We start from the raw sequence: 17,959 nt of genomic DNA, 5'->3' as shown, positions 1-17,959 counted from the left end.
GCAAAAAAACCCCAAAAAATTAAAGATGTATTTTAGGGCATAAGAAGTATCCGATCTCATCACCGCCGTCTAATCCAGTACAACCTCATAATCACCCCCACCCCTCGCCCCCAGCCCTGAAAACCCGGGTCCCTTTCCTGTCCCTACGGCGCTCTCTATTCTGGACATTTGATGTAAATACGACACACAAGGTGTGGCCTCCTGTGCCTGCCTCGTCCACGTCACACCGCGCTGAGTGTTAGCCCGCATGGACAGACCCCTCTGCTTCTCCCTTTGTGAGTTCGTGGACACTAAGGCTATGTCCGCTGCGGGGTACCCGGACAGCGCTGCCCCCAGCACTCCCGGCCGAGCTTTCCCGGGCCTCTGCCTCTGAGTTCTCTAGGTTCTCTCTGAGGAGGCCCAGGGGTGCGTCCCCTGGGGCCCATGTGTTACTCTCCGAGGAACTGTCCCACTCTTTCTCCCGGCTTTCTGACTGAAGATCTGTCACTCTGATGACTCAAAACGAGAAGGAACGTTGGGGCTGGAGCGATAGCACAGCGGGTAGGGCATTTGCCTTGCACGCGGTCGACCCGGGTTCAATTCCCAGCATCCCATATGGTCCCCTGAGCACTGCCAGGAGTGATTCCTGAGTGCAGAGTCAGGAGTAACCCCTGTGCATTGCCGGGTGTGACCCAAAAAGAAAAACAAAACAAAAAAACAACGAGAAGGAACGTGAGACGGACACGGAGCCCCTTCCACAGCTCCGCCCCGCCTTGTCCCGGACCCTGCACTGAGAAAACAAGCCCCGTGCCACCAAACTCACGTGGAAAGCCCGCCTGGCGGATCAGCTTCTTTTTCGACAGCACCTTCATGGCCTGTGGGGGAGAAAACCCCGGATTCCATTAAGGCAGGAAGAAGGAGGGGCTGGAGTAATAGCACAGCGGCTGGGCGTTTGCCTTACACGCAGGCGACTCGGGTTCGAGTCCCAGCAAGCATCCCATATGGTCCCCCGACACCGCCAGGAGTAATTTCTGAGTGCAGAGCCAGGAGTAACCCCTGTGCATTGCGGGGTGTGACCCAAAAAGCAAAAAAAGAAAAAAGAAAAGAAAAAAAAGGCAGGAAGGAGGAGAAGCGTGGGGTGAGCCAGAGGCGGGAACCTAGGGTGCTTCTGAGGCCCCAGGCCAGCCAGACCAGCAGAGACACAGCCTCGGGGCTGGCTGCCCTGGAAGCAAATCACAAGGAGCTGGAGTGAGGCTCGGGGAGGGGAGAGCAGCGGGGCGGACCCCAAAGCCTCGGCCACTGGGGTAGTCTTACACGTGCTGTGGTGCGAGTGCCACGAGGGGAGAGAAAGGCAGCCCCGAGTGAGGACAGGTGTTTGCTACATTCATTCATGCATCCTCCCCCGCCCCCAGCCAGGCACGCCCCCCCCCACCCTGGGAACTCTGAACAGGAGCCCCACTTCATCCCTAAAGCACCAAATAAACACGACTGAACAACAGGACAAGACACAGCGAGGAAAATCTGCCAGCCAGCGAGTGTCAGCAAACGGGCGGTGAGGGCGGGGCTGCGGGCGGCGGGTACTCACGTAGTAGGTGTTGTCATTCTCGTTGTAGGCCAGCTTCACCACGCCGTACGAGCCCTGGGGACAGGGAGACGTCGTGACACACAGTCCGGCATGCGCAGGCTGGGCGCTGCCGCTCAGCGGACCTGCTCTGATACTGTCTGTTCGTTCGCTTGTGGGGAGGACAGCGGGCAGTGCTCAGGGCTTACTCCTGGCTTTGTGCTCAGGGATGACTCCCGGTGGGGCTCAAGGAACTGCATGTGGTGCCAGGGGCTGAACCCTGATCAGCTGTCTGCAAGGTACGTGTGTGACCCACGGCGCTCTCTCTCTCCAACCCTCTGACACTGTATTTTGTTGGACCCGGAGTTTCTACAGGGTCTGGATGCCTCGCCAACATTGGAAAACAGGAAGATGGGATACAACCCAGGTTCAACCCTCGGCCAGCCAGGAGCGTTCCCTGTGTGCAGAAGTGGGAATAAGCCCTGAGCACAGTCAGGGGTGGCCCCAAAGACCAAAAACAGCAACAACAAAATGAAATATGAAAATTCACATTCTTGGGGCTGGAGCGATAGCACAGCGGGGAGGGCGTTTTGCCTTGCACACGGCTGACCCGGGTTCGATTCCCAGCATCTCATAGGGTCCCCTGAGCACCACCAGGAGTAATTCCTGAGTGCAGAGCCAGGAGTAACCCCTGTGCATTGCCGGGTGTCACCCAAAACATAAATAATAAATAAGGGTAAAAATTCACATTCTTTGCTTCTTTCGAAAAAAATGGGAAGATCTGGCCACGCTCATTTCCATGTGTGAACAGTTTGCCACAGTCTTCACCACTCCCTAATGTCATCTACCTGACGTACTTTGCCATTCATTCATTTATTTATTTGTAGAGGGGCAAGACCTGGCGCTGCTCAGGACTCACTCTTGCCTCTGGGCTCAGGGACCATCTGCGGTGCCATCTCTCTGGCCCCCTGCCATTTAAGTTTTACTCACTCCTCTGTTGGCATTCAAGTTCCTGTCCCCGGCAAAGATATTGCCATGAGTTAACGCAAAAGCAGAAACAGGCGTGAGGAACGCCGGGAGCCAAGACCTGTGTGGTTAGACGAAGCCCCCTCGTGACACGGAGTGCCAGGAAGCGTTCTGAGCTCTTGCAGAGACGCGTTAAAATCGTGATGTACAAATAAAATGTCGGAACCGCCCACCACCTCCTCTGCAACCCTGCACCCGAGAACCACTCTCCCACTCCCGGCCCCAGGGGCTCCCTCCAGAGCACCTCAGGCGGCCCTGGACGCTGTGGCCGTCGGCGGAACGCTGGGGCATTTACCTTCCCAATTTCATCCTTCAGCGTGTACTGGTTCAGCTGGACGCAGTCCTGAGAAGTGGAAGCAGAGAAAGTAGATCGCAACTGCGCTGTGACACGCATCTCCCCCACCCAGGTCAAGGGCGAGAGTATCCGCACCCCCGGAAGCAGTGCCTGGGAGGCAGGTCCTGCCAGAGGGACCATCGTGCTGACCGCACAGTTCCTCTATGCTACTTAAAAATGTCATCTTACGGCGCATTTTTTTTTTCTGTTTTGAGGCTGCACCAGGCAGTGCTCAGGGTTTACTCCTGGCTCTGTGCTCAGGGGTCATTCCTGGTGGGCCGGGGGGACCATATGGGGTGTGGGGGATTGAACCCAGGGTGGCCACATGCCAGGTAAACACTACTCTCTTTATTTATTTTCTTTTTTTGTTTTGTTTTTGTTTTTTGGGTCACACCTGGTGATGCACAGGGGTTACTCCTGGCTCTGCACTCAGGAATCACCCCTGGCGGTGCTCAGGGGACCATATGGGATGCTGGGATTAGAACCCGGGTCGGCCGCGTGCAAGGCAAACGCCCTACCCGCTGTGCTATCGCTCCAGCTCCTCTATTTATTTTCTTTGGCGGGGGGACTCACACCCAGCGATGCTCAGGGTTACTCCGGCTCTGCACTCAGGAATCACTCCTGGCAGTGCTCGGGGGACCATGTGGGACGCTGGGGATCGAACCTGGGTCGGCCCTGTGCAAGGCAAACACCGCCCTCTCTTTAATATCCATGTGACAACGTCTAAGAGAGGGGGCCGGGGACGCACCGGCACAGGGGAGGGCCCGGACCCCCGCCCCAACTTACGCACCTGCAGGCCGGTGATGGACACGTGGTGAGACTCCACCGTGGGCCGCCGGGGCAGCCGCGGTGACGACTGCGGGGAGCCCACGGGCGAGGAGGGCAGCGCCGGCTGCCCGCGGCCGTTGGCGTGCAGCTGCGAGGGCTCCTGCAGAGAGAGCTGGCGGCCGGGGCAGGGCGGCCGGGGCCCCGACACGGCCAGGGAGGCCTCAAAGGCAGCGTCGTCCGGGGGCACCTCGGAGCCATCAGCCCCCCGGGGCCGGTCTGGGGCCAGGCCGAGGTCCCCCGCACAGGCCGGCTCGCACTCGGTGACCACGATGAAGGACTCCATGCCCAGGTGGAGGCTCAGGGACGAGAGGCCCCGCAGGGCCTCGCAGGGCCGCTGGCTGTCGCGGCTGCCACCCCCGCCTCCCAGCTCATCCTGGGGGGCGGCTCGCTCGTGGCTGGGCTGGCGAGAGACGCATGATGACATGGTGCACGCGCCCGCCTCATCCCACACTCTGGGGCTCGCCCATCAGCGCCTGCGGAGAGTGGAAGGGGCAAATCAGGGACCCAGGCCGGGTCAGCCTCCGAGAAATCCTGGCCAAACACAGTGCAATCCGACCTGAGTGTGCAGTTCCTTAGTTTAAAGGCCCCGGGGCCCGGAGTATGGCTCGGGGGCGGGGTCCCTGTCCCAGCACCCCCACATACACACAGCCATACACATCACCGCCCCGAATGAGGCCCTTGGCATCACAACAAGTGTGTGACTCCCCCACACACACACCACAGTAACAACAAAGGGAACAGAAGGGGGGGAAATCGATTGGCTTAAAAAAAGGGGAAAAAAACCAAACACATGCAGAGCGACAGCACAGCGGGTAGGGCACTTGCCGTGCTCACACCAGCCCAGGTTTGATCTCCGGAATTCCATATGGTCCCCCGAGCACTGCCAGAAGTAATTCCTGAGTGCAGAGCCAGGACTCAGTCCTGAGCACCACCAAGAACCCAGGAACCATAACTGGGCGAGGAACCACTATTTTTGGACCAAGGTGATAGCATAGCAGACATCTGCCTTGCACGCAACCAACCAGGGTTCAATCCCTAAATAAAGGGCCTCAGGAGTTACAGGCCCAGGCTGGGGAGTGGCTCGAAGGGCTGGAGAGCACTCCGAGTCACTCAGCATCGGGCACCTCCTGGTCCCAGAGCACTGAGCCAGGAGTAACACCTGACCACGACTGGGGGTGGCCCCCAAACAAACCAAACAACCCCAGACAGAGAGCTCATGTAGGGAGGAAGAAAACGACTCCAGTTCCGTGTCTGGCAAACCAGTGCTCAGGAGTCGCCCCTGGCAGTGCCTGGGGAAATGGGTGCTACCAGGGATTGAGCCAGGGTCTCCCGAGAGCAAAGCATCTCTGGTCCCTGAACTGTATGGTTTTCAGGGCGGAGGGGTGGGAGGGCCACACCCGGCAGTATTCAGGGCTTAATCGTGGCTCTGAGCTCAGCGATCACTCCGGGCGGCGCTGGGGTCAGCAGGGGGAGTCGGGGGTGGCTCTGTGGCGCAGAAGATGCGAACCAGGGTCCCAGGGCTGGCTACACGCAAGGGGCCTTCGTCCCTGTCCTACCTCTCCAACTCCAGACTGTACATTTTATTTCATTTCATTTTATTTTATTTTATTTATTTATTTTTTGGGTCACACCCGGCGATGCACAGGGGTTACTCCTGGCCCTGCACTCGGGGATCACTCCTGGTGGGCTCAGGGAGCTATGTGGGATGCTGGGGATCGACCGCAGGGGTGGGGGGCGCCCTGCCTGCTGCACTATCGCTCGCTCCCTAAATGGCTCCATCCACGTGAGGTGACATTAAAAATGAAAGAGGGGGGCTGGAGCGATAGCACAGCGGGTAGGGCGTTTGCCTTGCACGCGGCCGACCCGGGTTCAAATCCCAGCATCCCATATGGTCCCCTGAGCACGGCCAGGGGTGATTCCTGAGTGCAGAGCCAGGAGTGACCCCTGTGCATTGCCAGGTGTGACCCCCCCCAAAAAAAAAAGTAAAAACGAAAGAGGAGTGGGGCTGGCGACCCAGTGGCAGAGCAGAGCCTGGCACGTGGAGGCCCTGGGCGGGGTCCCTGGCACCTGACGGCCCCACTGAGCACCACTGGGATGAGCTGTGGCTGCCCCCGAGCCCCGGGCACCACCAAGTATGGCCCCCAACTAACAAGCACAAGAACAGACGCACGCACTTCCTCAGACTGCCGATCCGACCGTGTCTGGGGCAGAACATTATTAACCTCTGACAGAGTCTGCGGGAACTGTCACGCGCGTCTCGGAGCTGGGAGGGAGCATCTGTGCGACCCTGGTGCCTCGGGAAGGCGCCAGGGGCACGTGGTGGTACGGGAGGGTTTTATGAATGACTAAAACACTTTCCCTTGAGATGGCAGAGTGGGGCGGGGCGGGGGCGCGGGGTGGGGGGTTGCTGGGGCAGAGAGAAAGCACAGCTGGGAGCAAAAAGCCAGCGGCCCTGGAGGGAGGGCAGGGAAATGCCACTCGCCCCCTTGGGACTGTCCTGTGGAAGTATTTATGGAACCGCTTCTAAGCCAGGCCGTCCTGGCAGAGACAGTGACGTACAGAAACGGGCTCCCTCTGCCCGGGGAGTGGAGAAAAAGCAACGGCCGAGGGCTCGCGCGCACAAGCAGGCACGGCGTCCCTCCCTGGCCGCCCGGGGGTGACTGATGCCCCAGAGTTCACAGGGAAAGAGCCGGTGACGAAAGCTCGGCCTCAGGTATGGTGGGAGAGGGACGGACGCCAAGTACTGGGAGGCGCCCGGAGAAACAGACGTAAGAAGTAGAATGACCCTCTGACTCCACAGGCCTCTCGGGGCAGCCGGATTGAAACCGGCGCCGAAACGCCTGGCCGTGTTCACAGAAGCTTCGCTCCCACCCCCGGGCAGAGAAAACAAGCCCGGCGGCCAGCACGGAGGACTCGCGGACAGGAAACCTCTCCCGACGGCCGGCCGGGGGAGCGTCCCAGCAGCCCGGGAAAGGTGTTGCAGGGCACGAGGCACTGGCCAGTGGGTGACGCCCACAAGAGGCCGAGTCTTAGTGACAGAAAACAGAGGGGACAGGCACGCGGCGGCAGCTCAAGATCCAGCACATACACAGTGCTCCGGGGTGTGGCCCCACACAGAGCCCTGGAAACAGACAGTTGATTGTCGTACAGACGCGGGCATGACGAATGTCACTGAGCTATACACCTAAAAATGGTTATTTCAGGGCCAGAGTGCCAGTACAGCGGGGAACACGCTTCCCATGCACGCGGCCGTCTGAGTTCCGTCCCCGGGGCTCATGGTCCCCGGGGCTGGCAGGAGTGAGCCCTGAGGGCAGGGCCAGGAGCAAGCCCGGAGCACAGCTGGGTGTGGCCCCCAAAGCAAAAATAAAATAAAACCAAAAAAAAATGGCTATTTTTAGGCTATGTCTATTGGACCAAAATGAAAAATAATAATAAAAGTATAATAAAAAAACCTTTTTCTCGTTTTCAACAAGCAGACAAGCAAATGCATATAGAAAAAAAAAATCACAAACCCATAATCACAGTGCTTCTTGGCAGGGCGCTGAGAACAAATCAGTACCATTCTTTTAAGAACAGAAATTTGGGCCAGAGGAAGAGCACAGCGGGGCAGTGGGGGGGGGGGGGTGCTGGCCTCGCACGCAGCTGGGCCAGGGTCTAGCCCCAGCATCCCGTACGGTCCCCCAAGTAATTACCACTGAAGTGATCCCTGAGCACAAAGCCAGGAGTAACCCCGGAACACTGCTGGGTGTGAACCCCCCCTCAAAAAAAAGGGAAATTCTTTTTTTTTTTTTTTTTTTTGCTTTTTGGGTCACACCCAGCGATGCTCAGGGGTTACTCCTGGCTTTGCACTCAGGAATTACTCTTGGCAGTGCTTGGGGGACCATATGGGATGCCGGGGATCGAACCCGGGTCGGCCGCATGCAAGGCAAACGCCCTCCCCGCTGTGCTATCGCTCCGGCCCCCAAAAAAGGGAAATTCATCCATTTCAAATAAAATTCCAAATGCACGTTCTTCCGACTCGACCCACTCGGCGCCCGAGTACTCATCCTCCACACGGACCATGCTGGGGTGAGCACCCGGAGGGCAGAGTAAATAACGGGGGTCCAGGGAGGCGAGCCGACGTTCTCCAAGACACCGCCCGCCGGCCAGGGAGCGTCAGGCAGGCCGTGTGCCCAGCTGGGCGGCGCGTGGCAAGGCCACACAAAGGCCTCGGAGCAGCTGGCGGGTGGCGGAGGGCGGGGGACCTGCCGCTCTGTTTACTTCTGCTTGTGGATCCTGTGCAGACGGCGACTCTTTGAAAATCGATTCTTACAAACAAGAAAATAGATTGGGATGGGGGCCCGGCGAGCTGTGGGACACGCCGGGGCGAGGGGGCACCGGAAATAGAATCTCTGATGAAGTCCCGGCCCCCGTCGCCGGCTGCACCCCGGCTGCACCCCGGGCCGGGTGTTCTCTAGGGCCCCACGGCTGGGCGGATACGCTCTTTCTGATCCTTATCGCCAGGAAGAGGCGAGGCAGGGCTGCGGGGCGGGGCCGCCTGTCCCACCTGCCACCCTCGCTCGCTCCTCTCTCTCACCTGAGGGTGTCGAGGGTGAAATGCCCCAGCGAGCACCCAGCACACTGCGAGGCCGTGGGTCGGTGCCCGGGAAGCTACTCCCCACACAGACCCCACCCGTGCCCAGAGCGTTCCTAGGAGGTACTGCCACCCCAGCACTCGGGCCTGCTTCAGGGTGTGCCCCACGGCAAGGGTGGGGGGCGGGGTGGCCGGTCCCCTCCCCAGCCACCCCCGACAGGGCTGCAGGAGTTCCTGAAAAGAACGCCAGGCTAAGGAGACCTTCCTCCCACAGGGAATGCAAATGCCGGACAGCTCTGGCCAAGGACACCTCGCCTGGCCGCGCTGCTCTGAGTCAGTCTCCTGGACACGCTGGTGGCTGGCCAGGGCCGTGGCCTTTGAGGTCTGGACGAGGGAGGAGAGGAGACTGCCAGGCCAGGAAGGAGGTGGGGGCCTCTGAGCAGGAGCGAGGTTAGGGAGAGACAGCCCCGGGGCACGCCTCAGGGTCGCAAGGCACTGCGGGCATCTGGTCTACCAAGGCCGGGACCCGTCCGCCACTGGCCCTGTGAGACTTGTGCCCAGTCTGGGGTTCACAGGCCCCACAGGGGTCAAATCAAAACTGCTCCTCCAGATTGGTGGGGGGGGGCGGGCACCACAGGGCTCTGCACTCAGGAATTACTCCTGGTGGCGCTTGGGGGACCATATGGGATGCCAGGGATAGAACCAGGTCAGCTGCATGCAAGGCCAGCGCCCTCCCCACTGTCCCATTTCCCCCGCCCTCAGCACGTCCCCTCCGGCTGAGCTCGGCTTTGCTTCTCTGCCAGGGGTCACGGGCACAGGGGGGCCAGCACAACCCTGGCTGCCTTGGGCAGAGTGACGGGGGGCTCTCCCTGGGCGTCCAGCCCAGGCCTGGGGCCATCCCCCCGGAACCCAAACAGGCCTCCCCAGGGCCCAAGTGCTCTGCCTTGCAGGTGCCCCCGCCCCTACCGGAGCAGAAGGAGAGGCTCCTTCCCGCGCCAAGGGGCACGGGCATCCCCGGGAAACACCTTCCCATTCCTAGGGCTGAGTCCAACCCGCACTGGCCCCTGCAAGAGCCCGGGGGCCCGCAGCACAAGGCCAGGCCTGGCCGGACAGACACCTCCCACGGCTCCCCAGTCCTGGGCACCTTGGGACAACAAAGGGACCAACATAGCTCTGGGGAGCCTGCCCGGCCCGGCCCTCCCTGGGACACGGCGGCCGTGGAATCCTCCTTAAGTGGACGCCGCCTGAGGGAAGCGCCCTCCAGCAAGGAGTTTCCGACATGACTCACCAAGACCAGACCCGCCAGCCAGGCTGACGAGACTCGATTTCCGCACAACAGGCTCGAGAGGCCTCTGCTGGCCCAGACCTGTGAGGGGCAGCGGCAGGCTGGGGACCCCACTGGAGGGCAAAGAAAACAGAGGGAACCAGGGGCCAGAGAGCACAGTGGGCAGGGCGTTTGCCTTGCACATAGCTGACCCGAGTTTGATCCCCGGCACCCCGTGTGGTCCCCCGAGCCCATTGGGAGTGACCCCTGAGCTCAGAGCCACAACTCAGCCCTGAGCCCCTTGAGGGGTGGCCTCAAGATCAAATAATCAGGGGCTAGAGCGATAGCACAGCGGGGAGGGCATTTGCCTTGCACTCAGCCAACCCAGGTTCGATTCCCAGCATCCCATATGGTCCCCTGAGCACTGCCAGGAGTAATTCCTGAGTGCAGAGCCAGGAGTAACCCCTGAGCATCGCTGGGTGTGACCAAAAAAGAAAAAAAAAAAAAGATCAAATAATCATAGATACATAAAGCAGAATGAGATTTAGGAAAAAAAAACCCACATTTCAAAGCTGGGAGCTTTCCAATCATCAGACCGAAGTCAAAACACTCGGAGTCTGGAAGCTGCGAGGCTCTAACAGCACCAGCCACACCCCAGCAGCAGGCAGGAAGGGGGAAACACTCAGCCCCTCAGGGCCAGGGCGACAGTGCAGCGGGCAGGTGCTTGTCTTGCACGCACCAACCCGGGTTCAATCCCCAGCACCCGAGACAGTCCCCTGAGGCTGCTGGAGTGACCCCTGAGCACAGAGGCGGGAGGAAGCCCCGAGCTGGGCTGGGCCCAAAAACAACAACAAAAAACTTATTTTTGCTTGTGTGGAGAGACAGCCACCTCACCCGCTCTGGACAGACGGCCACCCTCCCCTCTCTGGACAGACAGCCACCCTCGCCCGCTCTGGACAGATGGCCACCCTCGCCCGCTCTGGACAGATGGCCACCCTCGCCCGCTCTGGACAGACGGCCACCACGATACCACTGGCCTCACTGCTTCCCACTGCCTCCCGTGCCATGGACACGGCCCCCTGGTCTAGCTCAGATGTCCGGCTTCTGCTCTGAGAGGTGTCAGAGTGACTGTCGAACAGGCCACTGAACTTCGGCCACTGACCTTCTCCAAAGGGCGAGTGAAGATCAGAGATTTCTGGGCTGCCAGAGCACGCGGCGGGCTCCAGGAGCAGCTGACACTGGCCTGAGAGTCTCAGGAAGGGGACAGGAATGACCAACACAGCCTGACTGTGTCCACACACTGCGTGTCGTAAGTCAAGTCCAGGCCGGGCCAACATCTGAAACAGGGTGACAATATGCTCCATCCTTGGGTGAAAGGGGACCGCGAAGGCTCGGGGTTGCCCGATGCTCAGGAAAGAAATGCATCAAACACAGTCATGGAAACATCGGTTTGACTTAAGGCACGAGAGCTGTAGACTTTGCGTTCCTCGTTGACGGCTGAACTCCAGGGCCTAGAACTTTCTAGAACACTGTTAGCCTCAATAAATACTGGCTAGAGGTTACTGTTTATACCACTCATTCCGAGCTCGCTCAGAAGGCCAGATGCTTTCCTTAGCGGCTCTGGAGTCCACATTCCTTTCGTCTGCTTATGTCTGGGAACCCATCCTCCCTCATAAAAGGTGCTGGGGGGGTGGGGGAGGGAGGAGGGGGGGGGGCGGGGACTCATGCAAGGGGGAGTCGGTAAATCTTGCCGCTGCCCAGGAACCATATGGGAGCCAGATCCTGAGCCCAGCAGGAGTGATCCCTGGGCACAGACGGGCGTAAGTGCTGAGCAGTGCCAGGTGTGGCCCAGCCCCACACACCCCCACCCAAAAAGGGTGCCTCTGTGGAGCTGACCGCACCATCAGCTTCCAGGGGTCCAGTGTGCCTCCAGCCTAGTCAACCGGCCACTCACTGCTTGGCCAGATTCAAGGGGAGACCATGACCCAAATCAACCTGCCAAGTCTGATGCTAGGACTTTGTAGGAACGTAAGGCAGAGAGAATCCCTTCTGTGAACAGAGTAATGACAATGTGCTTCCTGGGGCTGGAGTGGCAGTACAGGGGGCAGGGTGCTCGCCCTGCACGTGTCTGAACAGGGAGCGATCCCCAGCATCTCATATGGGGTCATCCCTGAGCACAGAGCCAGGAGTCAACCCTGAGCACCACCAGGTGTGGTTCCCATCAAGTACCAAAGCCACTGGCAAGAAAACCCTTGGGTGGCTATCAAGGCCCAGGCCCCGACTCCTATAATTTATATTAAAACGAAGGTTACTCTCTAATCCCCGCGCCCTGATTCCCTGTACCCGCTGTCCGTTCACTCCACTCGTCACGGAGGTGGAAAGCGAGAGCGCAGAGCTGGCACCCTTGCTCGCCCGTTCCCGGGGCTCTCTGCAGGCCCTGGGTTGGCGCAGGGCTGCAGGCAGAGTGGCTGGCAAGCCCAGAGGCATCAGTCGAGGTTGGCCAGGATGAGAACAGCCGAGAGCACCGGACCTTTACACAGGTGGGCGCGTGACGTGGGGCCTGCACTGCTCCAATCACACCACAGGCAAGAAAAGCCCCTTAGCCCCTCTGGCTACCCGGGACACTTACAGAGGAAGAAACGGAACCATCTTTGGATGGCCGCTGTTGGGTCAAGAAAGCAGACTCGGGGGGAGGCCAACCCGGATTCGAATCCCCGGCATCCCATATGGTCCGCCGGGTACTGCCAGGAGTAATTCCCGAGTGCAGAGTCAGGAGCAATCGGTGCATCAGTGGGTGTGACCCAAAATGAAAAAGAAAAGAGTGCCAGGACAGCAGGGAGGGCGTGGGCCTCACACGAGGCCAACTTGGGTTCGATGCCCAGCACCCCACAGGGCCCCTTGAGCTCGCCAGGAGTGAGCCCTGAGCAGCGCCAGATGTGACCCCAAAACAAAAACAAACACACACAAAAAGGTGAGGTCACAGGTCTCCAAGCCAGCTCAGAGAGGGTGGCGAGCACGCGGGCCGGGGTGCGCTGGGAAGAGGAGCCGGACCCGGACCGTCCTCCTTCCGCCTCTGCCAGTGAGGGAGGGGAGGCAGGGAGGCCACCGCCGAGAAAGACTCGGACCCCAACATTCTGCAGCCTGGCAGGTCGAAGACCGAGGGGGCCAGGCTGAAGGCTCAGGCAGCAGCGTCGTGCCCACCCACGGCCTGCTCCCTCCCTGCCTGTCGGTGTGGAGGTGCTGCTAAATCTAGCTCCCTCCTTTCCCAGCCTTCTGCACAGGCACCCACGCCAGGGGCAAGGAGGGACCCAGAGCCGCTTCTTGGGGCCAACCCTCCCCCCGACACCTGGACCCAGAGGACAGGGGCGTGTCTGGGGCAAATCGCAATAAAGGCTCTTTTAGCACAAAGGCCAAGTTCCAATGCACCTCAAAAAAAAAAATCAAGGAAGTCTCCTTCCCGCCATCTCCGGCCCCCCAAAACCCCACAGGTCCCCCACCTAAGCTTCTCCAGTAGCCGCATCTCAGGCAGCACCCACAGAGCCCGTCCGCACCCCCTGGCTCCCCCGAGGGCCAAGGGGCGAGACCCCGACCTCCCCGAGGGCACCTGCGCCCCGTCCAGCTCGGAACCAGCACCCTCCCCGCGCCGTCCCGACTATTCCCGGAAGCCAATGGGATAAAAAGAGAAAACATAAAAATAGTTGCTCGGCAGCCTTCGGGGTGGGGTGGGGGCGGGGGCGCCACTGACTTGGGATTTTCTTTCTTTCCTTTTCGACAGGGAAAATGACGAGCATTGCTTCTCTTTCCCCAAGAGTCCCCGCCTGCCCAGTGCTCGGACCACGGACCCGGGAGTGCCCCGGGGATGGGGACCAGGGCCCTGGAAAGCGACCCCCAGCTCCGAAGGCAGGGAGGGCGACCAGCCTCCCGCACGGTGGGGGCTCAGTAAAAGAGCATCGGGGCTCCCAAGCCAGCGTCTCCTGGGCCTCCTTCCAGGCTCATCCACAAAACAAAACTTTGGCTTCTTCCGAGGCTTCAAATGTTTCATAATTGGAGGGAAAAAAAAATGCAGCAGCACCACCACAAACAGGACTGAAGCGGAAAGCAGGGCGGCTGAAACCGCTTCTTCCTCATTCTGGTCACTAACGCTGCCCCGCCCAGCAGGTCGCCCGCCAACGGGGCCAACGGGGCCAACGGGGCAGGGAGCGAGGTGGGCAGCATTTCCCTGAGGAGAGCCCTTTGGAGATTATTCACACTAGAGCTGCCCAGAGAAGGTGTGGGGGGGGTCTGCTCCCCAAGAAAACAGGACCCGGAGCTCAGGAGGACAAGATATGTCTGGGCACAGGACGGATCTTGAGGGGCCTGTGGCCTTGATTTTTGCATCTATAAAATGGAGCCCCTTTGGGGCTGGAGTGATAGCACAGCAGGTAGGGCGTTTCCCTTGCACGCGGCAGACCCGGGTTTGATTCCCAGCATCCCATATGGTCCCCTGAGCACCGCCAGGGTAATTCCTGAGTGCAGGGCCAGGAGTAGCCTCTGAGCATCGCCGGGTGACTCAAAAAGAAAAAAAAAAAGGAGCCCCTTGGCACAGGGCAGCATGCTTGGCACACGGGAGGCCTGGGGTTAATCCCTCGGACATGTTCCCCGGAGAATCCTAGATAAGGAAAGAATGATGGAGCCTCGGGGCTGAGAGAAGGCAGCACTTGAGTTTCTCCTCTCCAGGAAGGGCCTCTGCACCCGTGACCCCCCCCCCCACTACCCTCTCGCACCCCAGCCTGCACACAGGGGCCAGTGACAGCCACGGCTCCCTCCCAGCCTCCTCCAGCTCAGTTTTCACGAGTCCACTTCCTGGACAGCATTTCTGGCCACGTCCCGAGGAGGCTGGGATGTGTCCACACCTGACCGCTGGGTCAGAACATGACCTGGCAGAGAGGCGAGCATCACTCCGCGGATACATTTACCTGGGAAAAGTCTCCCGAGAGACACCAAGAAACATCACCGACTTTTACAGTCACCGTGATGGAGAGAAAGGCAGGGAAAGGAAGCAAATCCTGCCACCCCAGGCCGGAGCGAGAGCACGGGGGGCAGGGGCCTGCCTGGCTTGAGGCCCACCTGGGTGGGTTTGATCCCAGCACCCGATACAGTCCCCGAATCCGCCAGGCGTGCAGAGCCCTGAGCACAACTGGAAGTAACCCAAAAAAGAGTAAGTAAACAAATCGATAAAATCTTGTGGAGGAACAAGTGGGGGTGAAATGCCTTGTGCCCCAAGGTTAACTGCTCTGGGGGCTGTGGAAGCAGGGAAACGAGCCCACGACCTACAGAGGCCTTTTCCAGGCCTGCACTCACCGGGGTTCGAGCCCTGACACCACATATGGAGAAGGTGGGGCGGGAGGGAGAGGAAGAGAAGGAGCCGCACAGCCCGATGAGTAAAAGAACCACCCAAGTGTCCATCCCCCACGGCCTCTGCTCGGCTGGGAAACGGGGACCCACGGCAGCATCTTGGGGACGCTCGATGCGAAATGCCGGACACACGGGCTCCCCCTGGACGAACAGGTCATCGAGGTGAACTGGGACTGCGTGGCGCGAAGGAAAAGCTGACGGCTGCAGAAGTGGGGCGCCAGCGACCCCCCGTCCAGAAAGGCAGCAGGAGTGAGGAAGACAGAGGGCTGGCCCTGCCCGGACCCCACCCAGGGTGTCCAAGGGAACAGTGACTCGGGAGGGAAAAACAGCAGGGAACAGCCCGCAGAGCCTGTGCGCGGGGGAAAGTGTGAGTGGACCAGGCTTTGGCCGCCAGGTCCCGGGGCGGGCAGGAGAGGAAACGGGAACCGTCTGCTTCCCGCTGCCACCACAGGCACGCCCGGGAGCAGGTGACCAGTGGCCCCAACAGGAGCTCGGCCTCTCTGAGTCCTCCAGTGGAGCAGGTGTGGGGTGGGGGCGAGTCCCTGGGCCTGTGCATCCCTTGGTCCCGGGACCCCCACACTGGGACGGGTGAGGTTCTCGGGAGGAAGCTCTGGGCTGGGGCGGAAAGGGCTTCCGCAGGTCAGAACTGCACGCCAGGGTTCTGGCGTCCCCGGCTCCTGGCCCCCCAGAAGCCAGGACCGTTCGGCACCCATGTGGTCCCCACTCTTTTCCAGGTGCTTGCCAGGAAGGGGCCAACTGCCCAGTGGTTAGAGCCCAGATCCGGCTCCCGGGCCTGCTAACAACCTAAAGCAAAGGCAAGTGCGAGCCCGTCAGCATCACGGCGCAGACGCTGGCGTCCTCCAAGGCCACGTTCAGAAACAGGCTGGGCCCATCAAGAAACCCAGCGAGGCCCCAAGGACCCTCATCTAATAACTGGGGGCAAACTGACAGGCCTGGGCTGCCCGTGCGACCCCAGGCAAGCTACCTAACCCCTCTGGGCCCCTCCATCCAACAGCGCCAACTCCTAGCAAGCCCGTACGGTGGTTTCACTCCTCTACCCAAGAGGGGGGTAGAGAAAAATCTCGGCTGCCTGAGATTCCTGGGCACTAACTGAGATAATGCCCACGACGCACAGCACAGCAAGAACCCGATAAACAACCGTCACCGGGAGATACTGATTGCACATGGAAGATGTCGGTTACTTTTCATTACAGAAACGCCTTGTGTGCGCTCACCAGGAATGGCTGCTGGGAGCAGCAACTGTTAGAAGAGCATCCTGCTTCTTCAGGCGCCTGCTGCAGGGACCGGGCTGCCCCCACCCACCCCCCGAAGCGAGGAGCCCCCTTCTCCCTCAGGGAGGCCCGAGGCGGAGAGAGATGGGCTCCAGGGCTGGAAGTTTCTCCTGGAGGGCTGTGGGGACTTGCAGATGCAGGTGAGGAAGGTGGGCTTGGCCCGCCCGTGCCACACAGGCCAGGCTGCAAAGGCACATCCTGCCGCGGCCCGCGGGAGGGCCGAGGAGGGGCGCAGGGGCCGGGATGCGCCCCGCTTTTCTCAGCCAGGGCCCAGAGCTGGGAGGGTGGGGGGCGGCCCGGATCCCAGCACCCACCGCCCCGAGCGGGGCTGGGCCCAGCATCGCCGCGCGCCCCGAGCCGGGCGGAGGTGCGGGCGAAGCGGCTCGCAGCCCGCTGCGGTCCCGAGGTGAATTTAGGTCAAAAGGACCCGGAGTGTGAGGTTCCAGCGGAGAGAAGGGGGGCAGGGGCACGGGGCCCCGCCGGGGACAGGCTCCAGGCGCCCGCCTCGCCACTGCGGGTCCGGGGTCCTGCCGCCGGGTGTCCAGCGCCCCCAGGGCCTGGGCTGACCCCTAAGAGCAGCCGGGCACGCGGGCGGGAGACTCCGGGGCCGCGCTCGCGGGGTCCCCAGCTGTCAAGCCGGGGGTGGCCCAGCCCGCCGGGCACTGCCTGGTGACATCCCTCGCAAAGTCCGGGCCCGCCCCTGCCGTCCGGGCGGGGCGCGGCCCAGTGGCCGCGGCCACCCTCAGGCCCCGGGCGCTCCCCGGGCGCGGGGGCAGCGGCGCCCGGTCCCCCACGTGGCGGGGCGTGGGGAGACGCACGTGGGGTCCCCGCGCCCAGGGGACCCGATCCCGGTGGCAGGGCTTTGTCTGCCCCGTGGGCCGCGGACCACCCACCCCCGCCCCCGGCCCGGCCCGGCTCGCGCTCCGGCGCTCCGGCCGCCGCCGCCGGCCCCGCCGCTCCCGCTCCCGCGCCCGCCGCTCACCTGGGCTCGGCGCCGCCGCCCGCGCTCCGCGCTCCGGGCTCGGCTAGGCGGGGCGCGGCCGCGCGCCTGTGTCCGCGCCTGGACGGGCGCGCGCGGGGGCGGGGTCTCGGGGTCCCGCCTCCTGGCCACGCGGCCCCGGGCTGCGCGGGGATTGGTCGCCGCGCCGCGGGGCGGGGCAGGGAGGCGCGCGCGGGGCCCGGCTGGGCGCGCGGCCGCGGGGCGCCGTAACTTGTCACCCCCTCCCCGACCCCCGCGCCTGACGCCCGCCGCGCCTGCTCCGCGCAGCCGAACGCGGGGACTGCAGGGCGGAGTCGGAAAGTTCCCCGGCCTGCGGGACACCCGCCTGCCCGCCCCGCCTGCCGCTTCTGCAGCGGCCGCCGCCTAGATACCGGGTCACTGGGCATCGGGGCACCCGCCTCACTGACCGCTGCTCTGGACCCGCGCTGAAGTCTGCGGTCCCATCCCCACTGCAGCTGGATGCCACCGAACACACACACACACACACACACACACACACACACACACAGCGGCAAATTCGGGCTTTTCCAAAAGATGAGGTGGGGTCCGCTTTGTAACACATCACGTTCTTCCCAAGTATCTCACTCTGGGCGCCCGAGTTCACTGGAGCTTTCAGGCTCCCAGTAGGGTAACAAGACTGCGTGCGTGCGTGCGTGTGTGTGTGTGTGTGTGTGTGTGTGTGTGTGTGCGCTGCGTCCTTGGCTCCCA

The 17,959-nt window shown here is 61.6% G+C and overlaps 1 protein-coding gene across 2 annotated transcripts in view; it reads right to left on the bottom strand.

The window, feature by feature from the left end:
• The window catches only part of CAMKK2 (calcium/calmodulin dependent protein kinase kinase 2), a 39,187-nt gene extending 21,838 nt beyond the window's left edge, over positions 1-17,349 (bottom strand). For both annotated transcript variants that reach the window (XM_055146635.1, XM_055146636.1), the window contains exons 1-5: positions 17,234-17,349; positions 3,691-4,201; positions 2,862-2,909; positions 1,565-1,618; positions 803-854 (exon numbers count right to left, since the gene is read on the bottom strand). In XM_055146635.1, coding sequence (XP_055002610.1) covers positions 803-854; positions 1,565-1,618; positions 2,862-2,909; positions 3,691-4,152 — 616 coding nt within the window. In that variant the 5' untranslated portion in view covers positions 4,153-4,201; positions 17,234-17,349. The remainder of the gene's footprint in view (positions 1-802; positions 855-1,564; positions 1,619-2,861; positions 2,910-3,690; positions 4,202-17,233) is intronic.
• Positions 17,350-17,959: the final 610 nt, after the last annotated feature.

Source organism: Sorex araneus, chromosome 9, assembly GCF_027595985.1.
Source record: "Sorex araneus isolate mSorAra2 chromosome 9, mSorAra2.pri, whole genome shotgun sequence".
NCBI lineage: Eukaryota > Metazoa > Chordata > Mammalia > Eulipotyphla > Soricidae > Sorex > Sorex araneus.
Note: the sequence above shows the minus strand (reverse complement) of the source record. Positions and strands in the feature narration are given on the sequence as shown.